We start from the raw sequence: 24,397 nt of genomic DNA on the forward strand, positions 1-24,397 counted from the left end.
TTGGCGCTATGAGCCCTCACAGTCCAATCATCATTTTGCTTCGACTCCTATAAACTCTACTCATTTTGATCTTGAAAATGTACAAACGAACAAAACTGCATTCAATATACGGAGCAGATCGAATGACACTTATTGACCCGGTCATCATGAAACATCATAATTTCAGATTTCATAAACAGGAAGGAAAGGGGTAGGAAATGCTCCAAATTCAAATATTTTACCAAATTCAAATTTCAAAATGATACGGCTTCTGTCATGGCATGATTATTTCATCTTCTACGCCACGACATTTCAAACTCAATATCGTATAAAATTCTAAGATACATAGCACTACTCTATATCATCATCTCACTTTTTATTTTTATTTTTATTTTTATAAATTGCATATTATTAAGCTTACATCAGATTGTCAATAATGTCTATCCATTAACCAAACTTAAAATTCAAAAAATAAAAACGCTCTATAACTAAAATATACGTTGTCTGAATACATTTCGATAATATATGTACAAACAATTGTGTGGAAGAAGTAAAAAAGGTCATCGCTTCCACTACATCAATTGCAAGTTCCCATCATCTCACATGTACTTAAGAAAAACAACTGTTACCTCGATTTATGGTGGAATGCAATCGAGGAATGCAATATAGAAATATCCAAGTTGGAAAAGCCTAAGGTTATAGAGCTGTCAAGAGGAGTATGATAACAAGAGCGCCCGTGGCCTAATGGATAAGGCATTTGACTTCTAATCAAAGGATTGTGGGTTCGAATCCCACCGGGCGTGCCTCTTTTTTTCTAACACGTTTCTTTTTTTCCACATCTGCCCCCCCAATCTCTCTTGGTCCCACCACACTCGTCCTCTTTCTCCACCAATCACTATCACCACCAAATCAATCATCACCTTAAAACCCAACTTCACCGTTCCCATTTCCCCCTCACTCTCTCTCTCTCTCTCTTCTGTCATCCATGGCTGCCTCCTCCACATTTCCTTTACGCTCCTCACGCGCCGCCCTCCAAAACCCAATCTTCCTTCACTCTCGCCTAAACCCTACTACGCCCACTCCCGTCCTCTCTTTCCCGCTCCGATTGCGCCACTCCAAATGGTCCGTTAAGCTTCCAAATGCCTCTCCTCGCACCTTCAAGATCTTCTCCGTCCGCGAATCCAAAGGTACTTCTCATCCACGTTCATAGATCTGATCTTTTTCAATTTCGCTTTTCGCTTCTTGTTCATAGATCCGAGAGGTTTTTGTTGTTTATGTTAGAGAGATTAGTTGCTTGCATGTTTGGCTGGCCTGGAATTATTATAACCAATTAAACAAAGCTCGAAACCAATGATCTCATGAATTTCACGGTCAGCTATGATCTTCGCTGAATTAAATAATAGCTTCAGAGAGATTTGTGTAATTGTATACAACTAGAAATGATGATTTGTTCTTTTAAGCTTTTATGCAACTAGAAGCGATTATTATATGTTCGAGCTTTTGGTCTCTTTGAAATGATCAATGGGGGCAGTGATGTTTTGCTTTCCAATCCATGTCATCTTTATAGTATTTAAGAGTAAGACTTTACATATATGCAGCTATGGAAACATAGACCGGCTAGTGGCCCTCTTAACCATACTGAGTTTGTGTCTATGCAGCTCCGCCGGTTACCACAGACTCGTGGGAGAAATCAGTTATTAACAGTGAAACTCCTGTCCTAGTCGAATTTTATGCAAGCTGGTGTGGGCCGTGTAGGATGGTCCACCGCGTGATTGATGAAATTGCGGTTGAGTATGCTGGCAAGCTCAAGTGCTTTGTGCTCAACGCGGATGTTGATTTGCAGATTGCTGAGGACTATGACATTAAGGCCGTACCTGTGGTTTTGCTGTTTAAGAATGGGAAGAAATGTGACACTGTGGTTGGTACCATGCCAAAGGATTTCTATGTTGCTGCCATTGAGAGGGTCCTGAAACCGTAACCATCTCTTCCTATTTGCGCCAAAAGGAGTTAAGAACAGTATTAGTTGATTTTACCCCGACATGATACTTGTAAGATTTCCCATCGCCTGAATCTTCAAAGTGTCTGTACAGGCTGTACATATATATCTTAGACATATGCCTACTTCATTACCAGCATAGGTCTTAGTTACAGCATTACCTGTTTCTTGCTTCTCTTCTTTGGCACTGTCATATTCTTGGTTGAGGCATTGGCTGAAATGTATTGCACTGTTGTTGATTGTTCATCCCCAGTTTATTTTATTGGCTTGAACACTGATTTGTGATCGTAATGCAGAGTTAATGATTCATTCGAATGAAACAAGGTTAATTGTTGATCACGAAATTGTTTTCTTTCTCATCCAATTTGGCTGGATTGATTTTTTGTTACTACACTGGGCTCCTGGAATTTGGAGCAAATCCAAATATCCAATTGCAGATTTTATCCCATCTTGTCAGTTATATCTACAGTCTGCACCACGCTAGCATCAAACAAAAGTTTACTATGTCAATCGAAGAACGTTGTTCGGCCAATTAGGGTTACATATTACTTGGTGATGCATGCTTTTGGATTGTTGTTAGATGTCTAGGTTTTAGAACTAGTTCTAAATGTGCTTATTTTGATCCATGTACTTGGACTAAGTCTATTGATGTTGGTTTGGTTAAGCTAGTCCAACTAATACTGTGGAGGTTACGAGTTTAAATTTCTTTGACATCAGAGTTAGGGTGGGGGTGGGGAGTTACATTGTCATTCAGAATATAAAAAAAAATAATAATAATAAACAAAAATAAAAAAAAACTCTATTTATGCACCTTCCCAACTCCCACACCCACATGACCAGATTAAAATTTTCAACTTCATACGACAATTTATCTCGGCTTTGGTGGTGCAGCTGCATCTATTTTGTGCCTTACATCATTAGGGCCTTATAGTGACATGAGTGTTGCTTACCCTTTTCAAGTTCTTACTTTTTAATCCCTCCTGGTAAAAAACCCTCCTAGGAAGGTGAGCTCTCACTTCTCTCTCCTCTTTCCTTCACTGACTCAGCTTCACCTTCCTCAGTTCCTCCCTTCCCTATCCTTTCCAGTGGTAGCTCTCTGCCCTAGCGGTGGCAGGTATGGTTTCGAGTTTGATTTTGATTTCATTTCCTTCCAAAGCCACTTTCCCCAAATCTTCCTAATCTTTTAATTTCATATTAACCATCCCCTCCAACCCACTGTTCTTCCCTTTTCTTCATCTTTCCCACCAATTCTCTTCCTCTTCATGTACTCTCCATCAATTTTCTCTCCTCTTCCTCTTTCTCAAATTTCTGAATCTTTATGGTCTCTTTATGGTTCAGATGCACAACCTCCTCACCTATCATAATCAACTTAAACGAATGTTCGTGGGTCTTTCGGAGCTCCGATTTTGGCCTCGCATTGCTTGTCTCACATCGGCTCGTTGGTGAATCCGCTGTTGCTGATCTCGATCTTACTTTCTTTTTTCATTTCTCTTTGGTTACTTTGTGGCTTTCATGTTGCGTGGCTTTCTGATGCTAATACTTGAGGATGTTTTGTATGGCTTAGAATTTGGGTTGTGGAGATCCTTGGATGGTACCGTGTTGGTTTTCTCATACGGGATTGATTGGGTTGCTTTCAAAGTTTTCGTCGGCCGATCTGGTGACGTTTCTGTGTCACCATCGAGTTTGGCTGGTAGCGGCGACGTCACTATGTCATCCCTCTCCTGCTAAATCTACACCTGGGTTGATGCATGTAGAGCTAGTTGGGCTTGTTTGTGTTTGTTTTCAGTTATTTTAGGCCCGTTTTGGGCCTCTGTTTGTAATCTCCAGTTTGTTCAATAAAAAAGTTTTCTTCCATCGCCAAAAAAAAAAAACTTGCTTTTTTTTATTTGACGGAGGGACGAGCAGTTGATTTCCAGATGTGATGGCTCTTTCTCTTCGGAAGTGTGAGAAGAAATTTCCATTTGTGAGGCATGTAGTTAAAGTAAGTAAGTTCATCCATTGCTTGTAAATCACATTATAGAAGCCTCATAGCTTTATAAATGTCGACATCGACATACTTAGCCCGGTTCGTAAGAACCCTCCCAATTTGAATTGGTGATTTTGGTAGTGCATATTTAAGCGCAAGCCTCATCAGTGGAGCATCGTGGTCGCGATGTTACACCCCAAATCTAGCTCACCTCTTTATTTATTTACGATCACTTACATTGAGTTTTTACATTCCTCAATTTCTGTTTTAATTATTAGGAAGCCCAAAAAGTTGACTTTTTATAGGATTATAATTTGCTTTTTATAGGATTATAATTTGGGAAAATTTTCTTCTTAAGAGTTGTAGAGGATGCTAAATCGAGTCTATGAACATGTGGCACGCTTAAATCGGAGTTCGTATGAAGAAATTATGGTCTAAAAAGAAAAAGTTACTATTTCTGAAAACTGATTATAAGTAAAGAATTTATCTTTGGTAAGTTGCTATTTTCAGAAAGTTACTCAAAACCCTATTCATGTTTTCTCTCCAACCGACCCGCAAAGTCAACCCGACCTGAAACGGATACCCAGTTGTAACTATATCGTCCGGCAATGGATTTGGATGCAACCGGTCCCATTCGAACGCACCTTCCTCCCTTTGTCGATCTGTGGTGGTATAGTGGTGCAATTCGAGGTGTAGAAGATGAAGCAAGGCGAAAAGCATCGCAATGGAACCATTTTGGAAACTTGGTCAGAACTCACGATTTCGGCAACCAATCAAGGTGATTCTTGTTGGGTATTAGAGCTCTTTGGGTGCTTATCCAACCCTCCAAATGGTTTGAACTGAATCGAAGTATGGAGGCAGAATCAAGGAGAAGAATTTCTAGGGCACCGATTTCTTTTGAGGTAAATTCTGACCTTTCTATGCATTTATGGGCTTGTTGTAGTTAGGAAAATGGTTGAGGATGTTGAGAGGAAGATTTTAGAATAGGTTTTGATACCCGAATAGAGGGTTGACTTGGCGGCGCGTGAGGGCCCATGGGGCCGCTATTATTGGCCTTCTAATTTGGCTACTTGGGTTGAATTTAGCTTGTAGAACTTGCAGATATGATTTTGGTGGAAATCAGAGAAAGTTTGATATCGATCGGGAATTTCTGAAGTTTGGATTTTAGTTGTCGATTTGCTGGAAATCGGCCATTGGATTTCTCTTGATTCTGCCCTAGAACATGTAAATCGATGAAACGATGTTAGTAGTAAAGTTTGGGTTGAATCCAAAAATGATTGGAGCTTTTAGGTTTTGGGGTGACATCAGGGTTCGGTTTTTGTTTTTTGTTATTTAATTTCTGAACCTAGAGTTTTTGTTCATGAATATTGTTTTGTATAGGACGTGAGGAGAGTTCTGATCGACGGCAGACTTAGCTATATACTGTGAGTGAACATTTCGTTTTAAATAAATATGCATGCCTTGTTTTTATTAATTATTGTATTATTTATTTGATGCACATGAGTTGGTTTCGGAATATAAAATTCAATTTAGTTTATTGATTTGATTTTCAGTTATTATTTTTAGAATTGAATTAAGAATAGCTTAATTAGTTGACTTGATTTTTTGTTATGTCCTTTGGAATTGAAGTTGCTTTATGGTTTTAAATGATTTTGACGAATAAATTTCTGAAACCTATTTATTGCTTAATTGATGATTGGGAAATCGTGTTTTATTTATCAATCGCATTATCTTTTGCTATGTTTTATGAGATTGATCTCACTTAAAAAATTCCGAGTGCGGTTGGGAACTGTATTCATGCTTTGATGTACGATTATTGTTTATTACGAGATTACAGGGAAACTGTACTGATTTTTGTCTTCGTATATATTCTTTTGCCATACTTTTTGGTGATTATATTACCATGCTAGCATGTTGTACTTGTTCTGCCCTTTTAGGCGATGTGACTACTACCATTGCGATGGAGTCACAAAAGCTCTTTTCACATTTATGGTGATGGGGTGCTGCCTTAGTAGCGGTATCACGAATGCCCAGTACCTTATCCGCCTCAGTGGCTTAAAGGTTCGGGAGTATAGGAGTACTTTTTGCCTAAGTGGCTATTACCCGAGCCTAGGAGGCTCACTTGTATGGCTATTGTCTTCTCCTATTTGTACTTTGCTATTTTTGACTAGTGGGGTTAGTTGGTTTTATTCTTTCGAGTGTTTTCCTACATGCTTGCATGTATCGTTGATTTTATAAATGTACAAGTGGGAAAGTATCATTTATTTTCGTCCACTCATGCATGCTAACATTTTTTTTATTTACTTTCTCCTAAGCCATTCTTTTTCAAATGCCCAGTTTACAAATTAATTTTTCGGCATTTGTAGGAGTTGAGGCATAGCACTTGCATTCATTGCTGTCATCTTGTCCATAGGTTATCTGTTTAACTTACTAGTTGTTATTTCAGTTTCTTATCTTAGACTGCTTTGATTACCTTGAGATGTTATTTAAACTCGAAGTATTTATTCAAGGTCTACGACCTGACTATGAGAGAATGTGGAGATTTGTATTGAATAAATTTGTTGACGTTACCTATTGAATCTCTTTTGTTTTGGGAATTAAAAGTTGAGATGTTTTTATTTGGTTGTGGATCGAGTTGATATTATTTGGGGAGCATGGTGGCTCTATAAGTATAAGGGTGGATTTTGTTTGGAAGTGTATATTGTGTTTTTTACAGGAGTTGATAGTCCACTTTTAGGGAAAATTCTGCCGAATTTTTGATAGAACTTCTCTGAAACCCTGCAGTATTACCTTGGGTGAAATCTATGGCAAATCCTGTCACATAATGTCACAGAGGGGGTTAATCAATTTGCTATATCCAATTTTGGGTTTGGTTTTGATCTTAAACTTGGGCCATGGTTTCATGAATTCATAATTAGAGATGACGATATAGACTGCTTCATGAAAACCCCGCCGGGGGGGGGGGGGGGGGTTAAATGATGTTGGCGATGGCTCCAATAGTGATGATGACTTTAGGTTGAAGCCCATGGTGGCTAGGGTTTCTTCTTCTGCCATAGGGTTTGGTTTTGGTGATGGGCTTGAGCTTACGAACCTGCTAGTTTATTAACTTAATTATAATTTAGTTTTCACTATTTTAATCTTATGGGTCACTCCTGCTCCTAAGGGAGTGGCCTATATGAATGGAGAAGTTTTGGTAACCACACATAAATATTGGTACGAGGTGTGACATTATTTTTAGCTCACTCTATACTCGTTTATCAATCTTTTTGTGCCTTAGCGCTTAATGTGTAGTAAGTATAATATTTGTGTGGAGTTTACTTTCATCGAGCCACAATATGACAAGTTTCTTTGTAACGTTACCACATTATCCATAAATTTATTGATTGTCTATTCTCATTTTTGTGCTAGATACAAAGAATTTAGTCTGCAATTTTTAAACAATGATTTTGACATGCCACTTTGCTTTCATTTTTTTAAAACCATAATTTTATTGATGTTTTGTTGTTTTTTTGGCAATCAATTTCATTGAGAGCAAGTCCACCCGTTGAGCTTGACAGGTCAAGACTATTCACTGCCTTTTGTTTTGTATTTCCACTATTGAGGTTGGCCGGTCATATACTGTTCACAAAATGTCAAGAATGGTCACTCTTGACTAAGTTGACTACGAAAGTGACCATTCTTGACATTTTGTGAACAATATCTGACCGGCCAAGCTCAATAGTGGAAATACAAGGCAAAAAAACAGTGAATAGTCTTGACCGGTCAAGCTCAACGGGTGGACTTGCTCCGATGGATTTGATGTTCAAGAAGACATATAAAACAAATAGAAGCATGTACAGCCAATTTGCCATTAGAGGCATCTAAGCCGTCCATATAATGGCCGTAGTTTTCAGAAACAATATAGAATCCAAAAAGCTGTAAAAGCCCCTTTGCCTCTGTATCTCTTTATCTGTGATTCTTTGAGCATTAAACCCTCCACAAACTCACAGCACTCTCTCTGGGCTTCATCTTGCAAAAGCCCAAATCCACAGTTTTGCTCAAAATCAAAAGTCTAGGTGCCAGTCAAGTCTTTAACTCCAAATCAAACTCATCTGGAATTTCCTCTACTCCCATAAATCCCCAAATCCCATTCAACCCCATAACAAAGGCTTCGATTCTTTTCTGAATGAAAACCCAATCCCAGATTCCGATTCCTCTTCGTTAATTATCGAATCGGTTAGGGCTTTGCTTGATCGGTAGGATCCAAGTTGCTTGGCTTTTCGGTAAAGTATCGAACTTTGTAGCGGAGCTCTGCTATGAGGTAACCCTTTTCTCCATCTGTTCTTATTGTTCTAAAGCTATATTCTTTGGTTGAATTTCTCATAATGGTTTTGATCGGACTATCAAATTGGGGTTGGTTTTAGGGTTCTTATTTGGTCGAAGCTTTTTGATTCATTATCTGTCACTAGAACACAAAATTAGCAAATATTTTAGGGTCATGTTATTGATTGTCAGAGTGCTTTTCTATGCTATATGATTAATTGAAGTTATTGGTTGCGATCAATTCAATTCGATCCGAAAGTAGTTATCTTTTATAATAAAATGGCCAATTGCATAGTTAATGAGAGTATATATTGCTAATATCTTGTTGGGTTGCTGCACCAAGCTGTGATCAATAGTTCACATCATCTATTGTAAGCTTGGTGTCTTGAAACATTTATGAATTTGAGTAAAGCATCCATACGTTCCAGCTACCTGTTTGGGGGATCTGTCTGGTTGCTTTAGCTATACGGAAAAGGGTGTTTAGGGAATGTGATGTGAGCTGGGACATTTGAAGCCCAATTGTGTGACTTCAGTGTGAAAGGTTCTGTGCTGTAATGGTTGTGTTTTGGGTCATCTAGATGAAAGAAGAACAAGATAATGTTTAAGAATGTGAGTGGGATGACTTTGGCAGATTTTGGGATGGAGTTTGCTTTGGGTTTGGGGCATAGCTCATTTGCTATTCACTTAGATTGGATTGCAGCAGTTGGTTTATTCTGTTGCTCCTAAGCTTTGTGTTTCTTCCTTGTTTCCTGGTGTTTCTCTTGCTGTAGTTTGGGGTTCTTCTAAGTGGATGTCTTGTCCACTTAGTTGTAAGGTTTCTTTCGATCAACAATGAATTTCACCATTACTAAGAAGAAACTAAAAGAAAACTAAGAAAGGAATAGGAAGTAAGAGGACCAAAAAAAATTGGGACAAGCTTGAGCCGTGAGGTCAATAATAGAGAGAGAATTATTCAGGATTGAGAGAAAGAGAGCTGACAGAGTGATGACAAGTAAAAGAAAGGAGAGTTTAGAAGAGGTGTTTGATTGAGAGTGAACATGATTGGTGAGTAAGAGCGATGGGATTCTAGAGTGAGAGAAGCACTTCCTTTTTCTTTTTTTATAAGATTATGAGACATGATACAATTTTGTTTGAGTGGCTGGTTTACCTTCAGATAACTCTGCTTCTTCAAACATATGTTATCTATATCACGGGATTCAACTTTTGCTTGAGCTTGTTGTTTATAATTTGTTTTTCTTATCATTTTCTTTTATCTGCGTAAGCAGGTAGGCTTGAGTTTTGAGCTGTGATGGCTTGCCAAAATACATCGACATCAATAGTGCCTTCAGAACCGTCCGAGCAAAGAGGATCTTATATGCTAGATGCAAACACGAACGCACTTCAAGCTCCAATGAACCAGCCAATCCGAAGCTTCTGTGAAGGTCCTGTGGCTATCCTTTGGGATATTGAAAACTGCCCTGTCCCAAGTGATGTTCGTCCTGAAGATGTAGCTGGTAACATAAGAATGGCTTTGCAGGTACATCCTGTAATTAAAGGAGCTGTTGTTACGTTTGCTGCGTATGGGGACTTTAATGCCTTCCCTAGGCGGCTCCGCGAGGGATGTCAGAGAACTGGTGTTAAACTCGTTGATGTTCCAAATGGAAGAAAGGATGCGGCTGACAAGGCCATCTTGGTTGATATGTTCTTGTTTGCCCTTGACAATCCTCCACCATCTTCCATCATGCTGATATCTGGGGATGTTGATTTTGCTCCAGCGCTCCATATACTTGGGCAACGTGGGTACACAGTGATTCTAGTAATACCTTCTGGAGTGGGCGTTTCATCTGCTCTCAGCAATGCAGGAAAGTTTGTGTGGGACTGGCCTAGTGTGGCTCGTGGGGAAGGGTTTGTGCCTACAACCAAGTTTCAAATGCATCCTCGTGGAGGACAGGCTGATATTGCTGGCTATTTCATGGGTTGCCATATTAATGATCATATGGATGAAGAAGAAGCTATTTTATACAGGGGGATCTCACAAAGCTATTACAATTCAAGAGATTTTTCAATAGTGTCACAATCTTTATCTGAATATAACAGTAGTTCCTTAATGATGCCTGGCGGTCCTGCTGCCTTGAGGTCACACAGTCTCCCATCTGGTCTCAATGAAGTTCCTGCTGGACCTATTATTTCCACTGATCAAAATGAATCTACTTGGTGGGTTCAACCAGGGGACCTAAATGGTCTGAGGGCACAGCTTGAAAAGTTACTTGAACTTTCTGGAGGTTGCATGCCTCTTACTCGAGTTCCTTGCGAGTATCAGAAAGCTTTTGGAAGACCTCTCTATGTATCAGAGTATGGCGCATTTAAGCTTGTTAATCTGTTTAAGAAGTTGGGTGACACAATGACGGTAGATGGTAAAGGGCATAAGAAATTTGTTTACCTCCGAAACTGGAAAACAGGCCCTAGTGCCCCACCTCTGATTTCAACTGGGAAGGATAATAGTAGGAAAGGGAAGGGGACTCAGGAAGAGAGTATGGCTATTATTACAGGTAATGGCTCATCAGATGAGTTCTCAGAGGAGGAAAGAGTAGTTGTAGAGGAGCATGATGATAACCTAGAGCACTTCAAATATGAGTTGCAGGAGATTCTTGTTAGCTACTCTTGTCGGATTTTTTTGGGTTGTTTTGAGGCTATCTACCAGCAAAGGTACAAAAAACCCTTGGACTGTCAAAAGTTTGGTGTCGATCAACTGGAGGAGCTGTTTAAGAAGGTGACTGATGTGGTGGTGTTACTTGAAGAGCCTATTAGCAAGAGGAAGTTCCTGGCTGCAAGCGGTGGCTGACAAAATCAGCTTGCTGTTGTTTTTAGCAATAGTCTGATGTTTTCATCTTGTGTGTGCGCCAAAGGCTTTAGGTATGCTTATGCAGCCTGGTGTTTCTTCCTCGCCTTTTTTCAATTTTTTATTTAGGACACAGAGAAAGAAAAAAAAAGATGACAGTAGAGGCTGGGAGCACGTTTTTTATGTTCAATGTGTCCCGCATAGAATTGATGTTTACTACTGACATTTCTATGCAAGACTCATGCCCAGTCATTTGTAACTGATCAACTGCTAATGGTAGATCTAAATGTAAATTTACATGTATGTTACTTCTCTGTGTGATTATAGTAATAAACAGAAGTTAAAGTCTGCTGCACCCCCAACAAAATCTATGATTCTACATAACACATTGCTTTAATTGATACTTATCATTGCATGTAACTGATCACCAAATGCTGGAATGCTACACCATATGCTTTGGTTGCTTCGACAGAATCAAGACCTAAGGGACTAGGGACTTTAACTCTTCAATTAGAGCAGTTAAATCGCGGTATGATGAACCACCTTCTTCAACAGCCCTGCTTGCCATCTCTCTAAGCGCTTTAGCTCTGCTTCTCATTTCCTCTGCTTCATCCCCCACCATGATTTCAGCGACTGCCTTCTCTATGGCCTCCCTCTTCACACTTTCCTCCCCAAATGTAGCCCACTTTTCGGCACCAACGGCAACCCCAATCCTAAGTAACTCAGTCACCAGCTTCTCATTGTAAAACTGCTCTCCGGACACCGGCCATGTGATCATTGGAACCCCAGCAGACACTCCTTCAAGGATCGAGTTCCACCCGCAATGAGTGACAAAGGCCCCAGTTGCTTCATGTTCAAGAATTAGTAGTTGGGGAGCCCAGCCTCTCATTATGAGTCCCTTACCCTCCAGTCTCTGCTCAAACTCTTTAGGCAATCACTCTTCTTTATCATGCTTTTCCTTCTTCACAACCCAGATGAATTGCTGCTGAGAAGCCTCAAGAGCCAAGGCAATCTCTATGAGCTGACAATCACTGAAATTGGTGAGGCTTCCAAAACAGATATAAACAACTGAATTTGGTTCCTTAGAATTAAGCCAATTCATGAACTCGTGTACTTCATCAACAGATCCTCCCATTCCCCTCTCTAATTTATCTGTTTCTGCCTTGTTGCATAGAAAAACCAGGCCGATATGCCATGAAAAGATCAAGAGAAACTTGATCGGTTTATCTTTAATATTATAACCTGTTTCTTCCAAACTATCCAGTCCTCATTGTTTCACAATTCACACTATTTGTTTCAAAGTTGATTACTACTCCTTCCCGAAAGAAGTGTGATGATGGAGAAGTAACTGAACTAGTAAAGTAGTATGAGGCTGACTGGTTTTCCACTCTATATTTGCTTCTGAAAGTTTTGTGGTGAAGAAGGAATTGAACTGGTAATGCTTGACTCGAGGGACCAGTTGATAGAGCTGGTATATATAAATGTGTTGATTGCTGTTCTATGGGACACTATTTGATTATTCAATTTTGAACATAAACTTCAAAGAAGACATTATTTTTGTTTGCTGAGGTGAATACAAATTTTTTTTTTAAAGAACAACTTCGGCAGAATGGATTTGTTCTTACTTCGTTTGGCATTATGCTGTGAAACTTATTAATTTTGTTGTTTTTCGGTGGGTTTATTTGGCACTTGCATTCTTACATATTTATCATTTTCCGATTGATGACTCCTCTTCAGTTTCTGATTAGGATTTTATTGCCTTACCAGAAACAAAGAAAAATGGATTCTATGGCTTATTAGTTATCATACATGTTGAAACATAATTACTCTTTTTCCATTTATTTGAACTTTTACAAAGTATATGTGGTGTGCCAACAATACAAATTAGTGAATGAAACTTTTCCTTCTCAAAGCAGAAATTGTTGGCATTTTTGTTGCTTCAAGAGCAGTTAAATCAAGACCCGAGAGACTTCAACTTTTCAATTAGAGCAGTTAAATCAGAGAACGATGAACCACCATCTTCAACTGCCCTCCTTGCGAGCTCTCTGAGCTCAAGAACTTTGCTCCTCATTTTCTCTTTTTCATGACCGACCATGAATTCAGTCACAGCCTTCTCTATAGCCTCCCTCTTCACATTGGCTTCTCTCTGCACACTATCATCCTCCCACTTTTGAGCACCAATGGCAATCCCAATGCCAAGTATCTGAGTCACCAACTTCTCATTGAAAAACTGGTCTGCAGACACTGGCCAGGTGATCATTGGAACCCCAGAAGACACCCCTTCAAGGATTGAGTTCCACCCACAATGAGTGACAAAGGCCCCAACTGCTTCATGTTGAAGAATCAGTAGTTGGGGAGCCCAACCTCTTATAATCAGTCCCTTTCCCTCCACTCTCTGCTCAAATCCTTCGGGCAACCACTCTTCTTTATCATTCTTTTCTTTCTTCACAACCCAAATGAATTGCTGTCGAGAAGCCTCAAGAGCCAAGGCGATTTCTAAGAGCTGACAATCACTGAAATTGGTGAGGCTTCCAAAACATATATAAACAACTGAATTGGGTTTCTTAGAATTAAGCCAGTTCAAGCAGTCATGTACTTCATCAACCGAGCCTTCCCTTCCCCTCTCTACTTTATCTTTTTCTGTCTCGCATAAAGAAGCAGGGCCGATATGCCATGCTTTCCTGCCAAACACCTTCCTATAATGATCTGCATAATCTGGTTCAAGTTCATAGAAGCTGTTAACTATAATCCCATAGCTTGTTTCATCAGCCTCTATGGATGCTTTGACCAATTTGATGAGTTCTGACTCACCCTCTAGAATAAGAAAAGGAGCTAGTTTGTTTTTTGTCATCTTGATCTCATCTGGAAGACCAGGAATAACAAAAGATTCTGAATCAGATGAAACCGCCGTCTGAGGTTTGTACCGCATCACACTAGTTGAAGCACACAAGGGAAAAAAACCAGCTCCATGAAAGATGATCCTTGGAATCCCAAACTTGGCAGCAACATCTGTAGCCCAAGGAAACATAGCGTCTGCAACAAGACAGTGAGGACGATGTTGGTCTAAAATCGGCTCAACCTGTTGCTGAAACAGAATGATGGCTTTGAAGTACTTTTCCACCTGCTCTTGGTTTTTACGCAAGTTTGTCCTTTCAATTCCTTCAGGCAACCCGACTTCAGTTGATGGGAATTTGATGACAAGAAGTTCAATTTTAAAACCCAAACTTTTGCTAGTTTGGATTGCTTTGGAGAAAAGTGGTGCATTGACAGGGGTGGTTATTAAGGTGGATTTTACACCACGTGAAGCAAATAGTTTGGCTATGTCTATAAGGGGTAAAGTGTGACCTTGAGCCATGTAGGGAAGGAAGAAAATGTGAAGCTGCTGATCAGTTTTGGTTTCCATGGGGAGTTGCAAGAGAGTAGCTATAATGCACACAGAAAACACAATGATGAGGATCAACTAAAACTGGAAAAATGAGAGCTTATAACGTGGAAAGATTGGGTTTTGTTGTAAAATGAACATAAAAGAACTTGAGAGAGAGAAAGAGTTTAGATGCAGAGAATGGAGTGTAGTATTTCAAGCTCATTCTTACATGTTTACAACTCTGCTCTTATAGAGCTGCTGTCATACCTATCCTACAGAAGTTTTCTGATACATCATTACTGTATAGACAACTAATTAAGTCAAAGTACTAATATAGTATGGACAGCTTTGTCAATGGTATGGATGGCTTTGTCAATGTGTGGACAGCTTTAGGAATATATGGACAGCAGCTTTGTCAATGGTGGAGATATGCTGATATAGATCAGATCTTTTTGGAGAAACACGTATCACTCTATTTAATTACATGATATAGCCATAATGATTTACACATATCACTCTTCTAATAATGTAAGGTAAGGAAAATAATGCTAGATAGAGACTTGGGTTGCAAGACATTGTTGTTAGGTACGAACAGAAACAAGTTTGGCTGCAATAAATTATTGAGTGATTGAGTAGCATAACAGCATCTTATTGCAAGACGAATCGGCAGGTTCTGCATGTCTATTATTAAATAGCTTCTTGCAAATACCCACATTTCAAATCTGTTTTAACTTTTTCTTTTGCTTCTGGTGCCTTTTGACTGAATCTGACATTGAACTTGCCTGCATCCGTTGTTTCCAATATTGTTACTTTTGTAATTCACATGTGCTTTAAGCTATCTATTGGCTACATATTTATTTAGTTTATTTTGCGGGAACCTTTTGAAGACTTGGTTCAGGAAATAAACTGTCATAATCTAGGGCCGTTTGAGTAGTATTTTGTCCAGGGAATTGTCAGAACGGTGGTAGCTAGATTGTTGTTGTGGGCACCTTGTAATCTGCAGATTTTAGTCAAATAAGACAATATTGAGAGAATGAATTTCCTGATGATAATTACACCCATTTTGTGGTGTATATAAACAGGTTACAATCGTACTACAATTATTGTGTACTATTGTACTACAGAACATATACAAGGTAAGTAGTTACAACAATATATATTCCCTTGTAACCTATTCCTAATAGGGAACAAAGACTCACACTAACACTCCCCCTCAAGTTGGCGCATATACATCAACCATGCCCAACTTGCTTAGTGAGTCATAAAACGCATTCTTGGAAACTCCTTTGGTAAGTACATCAGCAAGTTGCTCTTCAGTTGGAACAAAAGGAAAGCTAATAATTTTGGCATCTAGCTTCTCTTTTATAAAGTGACAATCAACCTCCACATGCTTAGTACGATCATGCTGTACTGGATTCTGTGATATGTCAATAGCTGCCTTGTTGTCACAATACAACTGCATGAAATTTTTGAGTTTGAAACCCAGATCACGTAACAGATTTCTTAGCCACAACAATTCATACACTCCGTGAGCCATACCTCTATACTCAGCCTCAGCACTAGAACGTGCCACAACTTTCTGTTTCTTACTCTTCCATGTAACCAAATTACCTCCCACAAAGGTGAAGTAACCTGATGTCGACCTCCTGTCTGTGATATTTCCAGCCCAATCTGCATATGTGAAGCCACAAACCTCAAGAATGTTGTTGTGTTTAGAAAACAGTACTTCCCTTCCTGGAGCTGACTTCAAGTACTTCAGAATTCGCATAACAGCATCCATGTGACTCTCACTCGGATTATGCATGAATTGACTCACCACACTCACTGCATATGCTACGTCTGGTCTAGTATGAGCCAAATAAATCAAGCGCCCAACTAACCTCTGATAGCGAGCTCGATCAGTAGGTACCTGATCTGGATACTCAGCTAAACAATGGTTCTGCTCAATAGGAGTGTCAATATATAGGTCTGCAATCCAACAAACCTGTCTCTGTCAGCAAGTCGAGAACATACTTCCTCTGGCACAGATAGATTCCTTCTCTCCCCCTGGCTACCTCAATTCCTAAGAAGTACTTAAGCTCACCCAAGTCCTTCATCTCAAACTCAGAGGCTAGTTGTCTCTGCAACCTATCTATCTCAACAGTATCATTACCAGTGATTACCATATCATCCACATAAATAATTAGAGCTGTTACCTTCCTTTGTTAATGCTTGAGAAACAAGGTGTGGTCTGAGTTGCTCTGCCTGTAACCAACCTTCCGCATGAATTGTGAAAATCTTCCAAACCAAGCACGATGTGACTGTTTGAGACCATACAGAGATTTTCTCAACTTGCATACAAACTCACCAGGGGAAGCAACTACATACCCTGGTGGAAGGCTCATGTACACTTCCTCAGCTAACTCTCCATGAAGAAATGCATTCTTGACATCAAACTGTCGGAGTGGCCAGTTTAAACTAGCAGCGAACGAGAGCAGAACTCGAATAGTATTCATCTTGGCAACAGGAGCAAAAGTTTCATCATAGTCTATACCATACGTCTGAGTAAATCCCTTTGCTACAAGCCGTGCTTTATATCGATTCACTGATCCATCTGCATTATGCTTCACTGTAAACACCCAACGACAGCCTACAACCTTCTTGCCTTGTGGTGGAGGCACAAGTTGCCAAGTATTGTTCTTCTACAACGCCTCCATCTCTTCATCCATAGCCTTCCTCCACTTTGAATCACCCAACGCATCCTGCACTTTGTTAGGTACTGATACAGCAGATATTTGATTCACAAATGATTCATATGACTTAGACAACCTCCTAGTGGACATATAGTTGGCTACTGGGTATTTTGATTTGGCAATAAGAGAAGGTTCATATCTTTTGGCTGATTGACCTCGAGTAGTCCTATGTGGTAACACATATTGTTCAACATTAGACTCACTACTACCAGTATCAGTGGATGGACATACCTCAATTGGATGATCTTCAGTACCAGGAAGCTGTAGGTCAGGGGTAGAAGCGATGGCAGGAAGGGCAGTTGTGTCTTCAACCTCATTCGGAGGAGTGGAAATTGGTGCTTCTGCTACTGGAGGTAGCGAGCTAAGAATCTCAACCGGATCACTCAAAATACCTCCTGGCGGTGTTCCTTCTGATTCCTCCCCCTCTCCATGATACAGTTCTGATTCCTCCCCCTCTTCATGATATAGCTCTTCAAAATATAAATTCTCCCCCAGAAGAGCTGTATCGGAAGAGGAGAAATAACTCATGTCTTCAAAGAAAGTAACATCCATAGTGACATAATACCTTCTGGTTGGTGGATGATAGCACTTGTACCCCTTCTGATAGCCTCCGTAGCCAACAAACACACACTTAAGGGCCTGGGCATCCAACTTAGACCGCTGATTCTTGGGGACATGGACAAAAGCAACACAACCAAATACACGAGCGGGAAGATTATGAAATGATGGTAAGGAGACATGAGAGGCGAGAACCTCAAATGGAATTTTGCCCTAAAGGACACTGGATGGAAGACAATTGATAAGATGAGAGGAAGCATGTATAGCATCGCCCCAAAGATACTTAGGCATATGAGCACTAAAAAGAAGGGCACGAGCCATATCAAGTAAATGTCGGTTTTTTCATTCGGACACTCCATTCTGTTCTGGTGTTTGTGGACACGTGGTTTGGTGAACAATCCCATGGTTTTGAAAAAATTCTTGGAACACATGGTTAACATACTCCCCCCCATTGTCAGAACGAAGGACTTTAATGGTGCTATGATATTGTGTTTGAACAAGATTACGAAATGTTTGAAAGGCAGGAAAGACTTCATCTTTGGTTTTAAGAAGAGCAACCCATGACAATCTCGTACAATCATCAATAAACAACACAAACTATCGCATACCCGATACAGTAGGCTCTCTAGAAGGTCCCCAAACATCAGAATGAATCAACTCAAAAGGAATAACACTTTTATTAGAAATACTAGGAGAATAAGTAGCACGATGACTCTTGGCCAAAACACATGTTTCACAATGTAAAACTGACTCATCCACACCAATAAACAGAGTAGGCATGGTTTTTTTTCATAAGACTAAAAGATGGATGCCCTAAATGGTGATGCCACAACCAAATTTCACTTAGCTTATCAGAATTCGAAGTCAAAGTGGCCCGGGACTGTACCCCTGGTTTCTCTCCTGCGTATGTCTGATCCAGATGGAACAACCTGCCCCTCAGATACCCCCGACCGACTATCTCCCTGGTGAGAAGATCCTGAAAAATCACATACATAGGATAAAAGGTTATAGAGCATTTAGACTCAGTGTTCAATTGTGGGACAGATATCAAGTGATGAGATAAGTCAGGCACATATAACACATTATGAAGTTCTAAAGTGGGGCTAATACGCACTAACCCTGACCCTAACACAGGAAAAGCGTCACTGTTGGCATTGGTTACATAGGATACTGGTGGGGAAGACAATTTAGTAAACTATGATTTGTCATAAGTCATATGATCGGAGGCACCAAAATCAATAATCCATGTATCAGAACCAACAAAGTTAGAAACCTTTAAAGCCATACCAATTTTACCTCGACCAGCTATAGAGGCTGTAGAAGTAGTTCCACCGGCTGTATGATGATCTTGGCCAGCCACTCCATAGAAATCTGGTTCTTGAACCAATTGAACAGCAGCTGCTTTTGCCTTAGGACGATAACCTTGCCTTTTAGGTTTGAGGTGCGGATTCAGTTTCCAGCAAGTCTCTCGAATATGCCCAACATCGGTGCAATAAGAGCACTGAGGACGAGGACGATTAGCATAGCCGGGCAGAGGTCCTTGCTGATGAACTGGGACTGATCTCTGCTGCTGATGAAAAGGTGCTGGTGCCTAAATAGCGAGGCTGGATACTACAACTTGTGCCTGTTTGAGACTTTCTTGCTGAGACTCATCCTTACGAATGCATGTAAAAGCTGTGGTCAAGCTAGGAGGATCTGGCATTCTAAGCAGTTCTCCTTTGGCACTGTTATGTTTGGTATCAAGTCCTCGCAAGAATGCATGAACCCGCTCAAGTTCCTTTTCTTTCTGGTACCATGCAATATCCTCCTGGTTCTTGATCTTGCAAGGACGCTTCTGATCAATTTCAGCCCATACATTCTTCAGCTTGGTAAAAAACACTGACACTGGTTACTCGTTTTGTTGCATTCCTGCAGCTTTGCACATCAATTCATGAACCTGTATAAAATCAGACTCATTTGTATAGAGATCTCCCAATGTCTTCCATATCGCCTCAGTAGTTTCACATTCCTCTACCATCTGTAGCACATCATCAGTCATGGCTCGAAATAGAACCGACATTACAAACCCATCATCATCTTCCCACTTAGCATAGGCCTCCTTATCATCTTCACTAGGAGCCTTGATTGTTCCAGTCACATGCCCCATTTTGTGTATCCCACGGAGATAAACAAACATAATCTTCTTCCATGTTCGGAAATTGGTACCAGTGAGTTTGGTACCCCCAAAAGAACCACCTTCTGAGCTCTTGACAGAGACTTCAACCCTCTAGACCTCATTGGTCTTAGAACTTTGACTTTCACTGTCAGCACCACCCATTGCAATAATACAATAGAAAAATATACGAATTTCAAAATACGTAGCGGAAATAAACAAATAGTAACAATTGATTTTTTTATTTTTTTTTTGGAACCTGACTGAGTTTGACCGAGCGCGCGGGTTGACTGAGTTTGACCGAGTAAGAGAGTTGGAAAGGACGCCGACTGAAGCAGGTGACTGGAGAGGAGGGGACACTGATTGGCGACGACGATCGGAACGGAGGGCGCTGGCAGTCTGGACCGCAACTGGACTGGGCTGCTACTGGAGTGCAACGCTGCTACTGGAGTGCAACGCTGCTACTGGGCTGCGACGATTTGGACTGATAAGCCGATCGAAGGTTAGCGCCGGCGAAGACGAAGCCGATCTGGACTGACTGAAGATAAGACGAAGTCGATCGGAGATGAGGCCAACCAGACTGACTGAAGATGAAACACGACCGGTCTGAAGAAGCACTGGATTTGACTCGGCCCGATGGAGGCACGGACTGGTGCTGGTATGGAGGCACGGACTGGTGCTGGTATGGAAGTTTGGAACAGAGGACGAGTCCGATCTTGGGACAGATGAAGGACGACGTCGTTTGGAGTGAAACAGACAGACAAGGAGCCGATCTGGAAAGATGAAGGCTGCCGTCAGTTGGAGAAGAAACCCTAACAACCGGGTAAAAAGGATTTTCCTCTAATTAAGAGAAAAATAAAGGAAAAACAAAGAGACAAAGTCCGATCTTTGCTTTGATACCAAGTCAAATAAGACAATATTGAGAGAATGAATTTCCTGATGATAATTACATCCATTCTGTGGTGTATATAAACAGATTACAATCGTACTACAACGTACTACAACTATTGTGTACTATTGTACTACACAACATATACAAGGTAAGTAGTTACAACAATATATTCCCTTGTAACCTATTCCTAATAGGAAACAAAGACTCACACTAACAATTTTGAACTATCATTACCTCATCTGTTGGCAATGATTGAATTATCTTTGCGCTTTACTATGAACTTGGACTTGAAAATATAAACCCTTCATGCAGTTACTTTTGCACGATAATCGTCAATTTTTGTGAACTGCACCGGAAGCTTTTAGAGTTAGAAGTTGCCAGGCCACTTCAACTTCTTACATAACAGCATATATGATTCACAGGCAGTATTCATGGTGTTTGTTGGTTTTGATATTGGGATTATTCTTTTATACTAGTGTGAATGATGGTATTTTAACCAATGGAGAGCAATCTGCTCATTGTATAAGGACTGAAGGATGTCAGAATAGTATTAGGTTATTCAGTGTTTGAGAAGCATATGCAGATGCTCTTAGAATATCTGGTGTTTGTATTATAATGTGATGAATTCCATTTTGGAAAATTCATTCAAAGTCCAAAAATCAATCACTATATTATTGGATGTTATCCGGGCATATTTTTTTTGGCTAATTGCGGTCCAATGACTCATCTGTCACATATGATTTATTTCATTTTTGTTCAAGTAAATCCAGAACATGTGTCTGGCTCAAACTCGAGGTTACTTGATCTAGTTGAAGTAGGGTTTATATTGAAGATATTCTCGGAGAATCTTAGGAGATATCCAACCAATGTACGATTATGTTTCCATGTACAATTCTATCTCTATGCTTGTAATCCTCTATATAAAGAGGCCTCTATTATCAATGAAAGTACGACTCAATTCTCTTCAAATTCAGTTTTCCTTAAACACGTTATCAGCACGAAGTCCTAACCCTGAAACAAATAACCAAACCTGATTCAAGAAGCTATAAACCTTGAATCCAAATACAAAACCTTGAAGTCTTTTCTGCCTCTACCTCACAGCTTGAAGAACTCAATCTCAGGAGTCTAGAACCGGTGGCCCCACCCCAAGAACAGGCCTGAAACCTACCGAACCGGCCACCGGAAGCTCCATACAACTCGCAGCATATATTCCACCGGTTCACTACCTTTTGAACCTCCGATTGCTACTAAATTTTGCCCACAGTAGCATCTCGACCTCAGAATTCAGGAACCGGAAGCAGAACAAAAAAAACGGATCTAAATGTTGTTGAACCGGCCTTCAGAAAACCCGGTAGAAGAGAAAGAAAAGAAGAAAAAAAAAAGGGGGGGAGAAGAAGCTTGGCCCAGAAAGAAAGAAGAAGGAGCCCAGCCCAAAGAAGAAAAACCCAGAAGCCCACTGACCTGACCCGGCCCACTGACACACTTGACACACTGCCACGTCAGCACTTCCACATCAGCAACAGGACCCACTGCCACGTCAGTCCCCCGATCAACGTTGGTCAACCCCCGGTCAACGACTTTTTAGGCCACTTTCCGGCCATTTTTCGGCGACTTTTTCGGATGACTTTTTCTGGCGACCTATTTCGAGGTATTTTTTACTAAACGTTCCTGTTTTTTAATTCAATTTCTCTTCTTTTTCGGGGACTTGCAACATCCCTTCTTCTACCCCCCTTTTCTTCATCATAGGGGAGACTTAATTAAGCCGAACTGTAGAGGTTCGTGCTCACTCCAAGCTTGGAGCTTGTTGAGATCTCCAAACTTAGAGTTTGTAGAGAATTTATGATCAACCACTTACGTCATTGTTTCGATCTAATCCAATACCTCTTGAAATTGAATTTCTTGGAAGCAATTACGCTAAGAAATTCCTAATTTCTTAGGAGCGACTACGCTCAGAAATTTTATATGTTTTTGTGGTAGCCTTTTACGCTCCGAAACTAACCCTAATTTCTTGTTCTCTTTCAGGATGAGTAACTTGAACAAATTGGACTTTGCTCCATTGGGAACAACTGGTTATGGATATCACAGGTGGGTTCGTGATGTCCGCCAGCATCTCAAGGCCGATGGAATCCTAGATACAATTCTTGAGCCTAGCCAGAACGTGCTAACTGTTGAGCAACCTCAAACTTTGGAAGCCAATAGAGCAGCCTTAGGGGCAAATAAGGCGAAAGCCATCATCCTAATGACTCATCATATGGATGATCCACTCCAATACGAATGTATGAATGAAGAAGACCTAGAAGGCTATGGGTCTCACTCGATGAAAGATTTGGCAACGTCCGTGACTCCCTCCTTCCTGACCTAGAAGTGAGATGGCACAGCCTCCGCTTCTGTGATTTCAAGTTAGTTCTTGACTACAACTCGGAATCACTTCGCATTAAATCCTTAATGGAATTCTGTGGTAAAGAGATCACAAATGCGATACTGATTGAGAAGACTCTCTCTACCTTCCTCATCTCTGCATTGATGGTTGCTAAGAACTATCGAATCGATGTTACTGCAAGACGAATCACAAGGTTTCATGAGCTCATTAGAGCTATGAATGTCGCTGAAAAGCATGACAACATCCTTGTGAAGAACAATAATTCAAGATCCGTGGGAACAGAGCATATTCCGGAATCCAATTATAGTCCCACCCCAAAGAGAGGGCGCCAAGAACGAAACCCTAATCTTAGGAATACATTTGGACATTCTGGTCCATATAATCACTCTACTTGTGAAGGTAAACGTCAAAATAGGCGAACATGGAACCGAAGAGGTCAACATGGAAAGAGAGAGGGAGGCAACGCCTCTGGCCATGTTGGTGGCGCCACCAACACTAAGAGCCATCTAAATGACGCTTTCAAAGAGCCTCAATCAATGGAGTTTGAGCAAAGATATATATGTTCTCGATGTGGAGTGTCTGATCATTGGGCACACATTTGTAGAGCTCGTGAAGAAATTGTCACCGCCTACAAAGCATATTGTGAAGCAAGAGAAGCTCACTATGTGGAACAAGAAGATCAAGAAGATGATCTAGAGTGAAGGGTTGAAGACTATAAATCTGGTTGGGATCAATAGATCGCCAATTCTGTTTAAGTCTTTATTTTTCCAAGAGATGTAATAGGCAATTGCCATATATTTTTGTAGTAAATGCCAATGGTTTAGTTTTTCTTCAAAGTAGGCTGACTCAAAGTAAGTGTGATGTCTAGGAAGGTTCTGAAATTAGTGGTACTTAAGCGAGCCTTGCTCTACCGACGTCTCTCTACTTACCTAGTCACATTTATTTTGGAATTACCAAAAGAAGTTAGACGACTACCATTGTTTTGCATTAGCTATCATTTTGGATTAGATTTTCTTTGGTCAAAGAGACAATGATGTAACTCCGTTGGCTTATGAATAAAATTTCGAGTTCTTTTCATTATGACTCCATTTTGATTCTGAGCATATGACTTTTGTGACTACGATGGCTGGGCCATCAGTATTAATTCAAGGACATGGAATAGCCCAAGTTCCACTTGCCAAATGGCACCTTAATTACTGTCACAAAAACTCTCTACGCTCCTAGGGCCAATCGCACCTATAAGTAGCCAACGGTTTCC

At 40.4% G+C, this 24,397-nt stretch overlaps 4 protein-coding genes and 1 non-coding gene across 5 annotated transcripts; 3 read left to right on the forward strand and 2 right to left on the reverse strand.

Moving 5' to 3' along the window:
* The first annotated feature begins 709 nt into the window (after positions 1-709).
* Positions 710-782, forward strand: TRNAR-UCU. The gene has a single exon. It is a non-coding gene; the product is annotated as a tRNA-Arg (tRNA).
* A 141-nt stretch (positions 783-923) lies between these two features.
* Positions 924-2,295, forward strand: LOC112174387 (thioredoxin M3, chloroplastic). Its single transcript, XM_024312153.2, has 2 exons — positions 924-1,166; positions 1,638-2,295. Exons 1-2 carry the CDS (start codon positions 965-967, stop codon positions 1,955-1,957), a joined length of 522 nt encoding a protein of 173 aa, XP_024167921.1. The 5' UTR covers positions 924-964; the 3' UTR covers positions 1,958-2,295.
* Positions 2,296-7,838: 5,543 nt separating this feature from the next.
* Positions 7,839-11,428, forward strand: LOC112170351. Its single transcript, XM_024307609.2, has 2 exons — positions 7,839-8,241; positions 9,509-11,428. The coding sequence occupies exon 2, from the start codon at positions 9,532-9,534 to the stop codon at positions 11,062-11,064; it is 1,533 nt and encodes a 510-aa protein (XP_024163377.1). The 5' UTR covers positions 7,839-8,241; positions 9,509-9,531; the 3' UTR covers positions 11,065-11,428.
* Positions 11,429-11,535: 107 nt separating this feature from the next.
* Positions 11,536-12,899, reverse strand: LOC112170353 (UDP-glucose flavonoid 3-O-glucosyltransferase 7). Its single transcript, XM_024307611.2, is given in 2 exon segments — positions 11,536-12,317; positions 12,889-12,899. Coding segments are annotated over 2 exon segments (786 nt in total). The 3' UTR covers positions 11,536-11,542.
* A 49-nt stretch (positions 12,900-12,948) lies between these two features.
* Positions 12,949-14,653, reverse strand: LOC112170352 (UDP-glucose flavonoid 3-O-glucosyltransferase 7). Its single transcript, XM_024307610.2, has one exon. The coding sequence runs from the start codon at positions 14,462-14,464 to the stop codon at positions 13,016-13,018; it is 1,449 nt and encodes a 482-aa protein (XP_024163378.1). The 5' UTR covers positions 14,465-14,653; the 3' UTR covers positions 12,949-13,015.
* Between the last annotated feature and the right edge of the window lie 9,744 nt (positions 14,654-24,397).

This window comes from Rosa chinensis, chromosome 6, assembly GCF_002994745.2.
Source record: "Rosa chinensis cultivar Old Blush chromosome 6, RchiOBHm-V2, whole genome shotgun sequence".
Lineage (NCBI taxonomy): Eukaryota > Viridiplantae > Streptophyta > Magnoliopsida > Rosales > Rosaceae > Rosa > Rosa chinensis.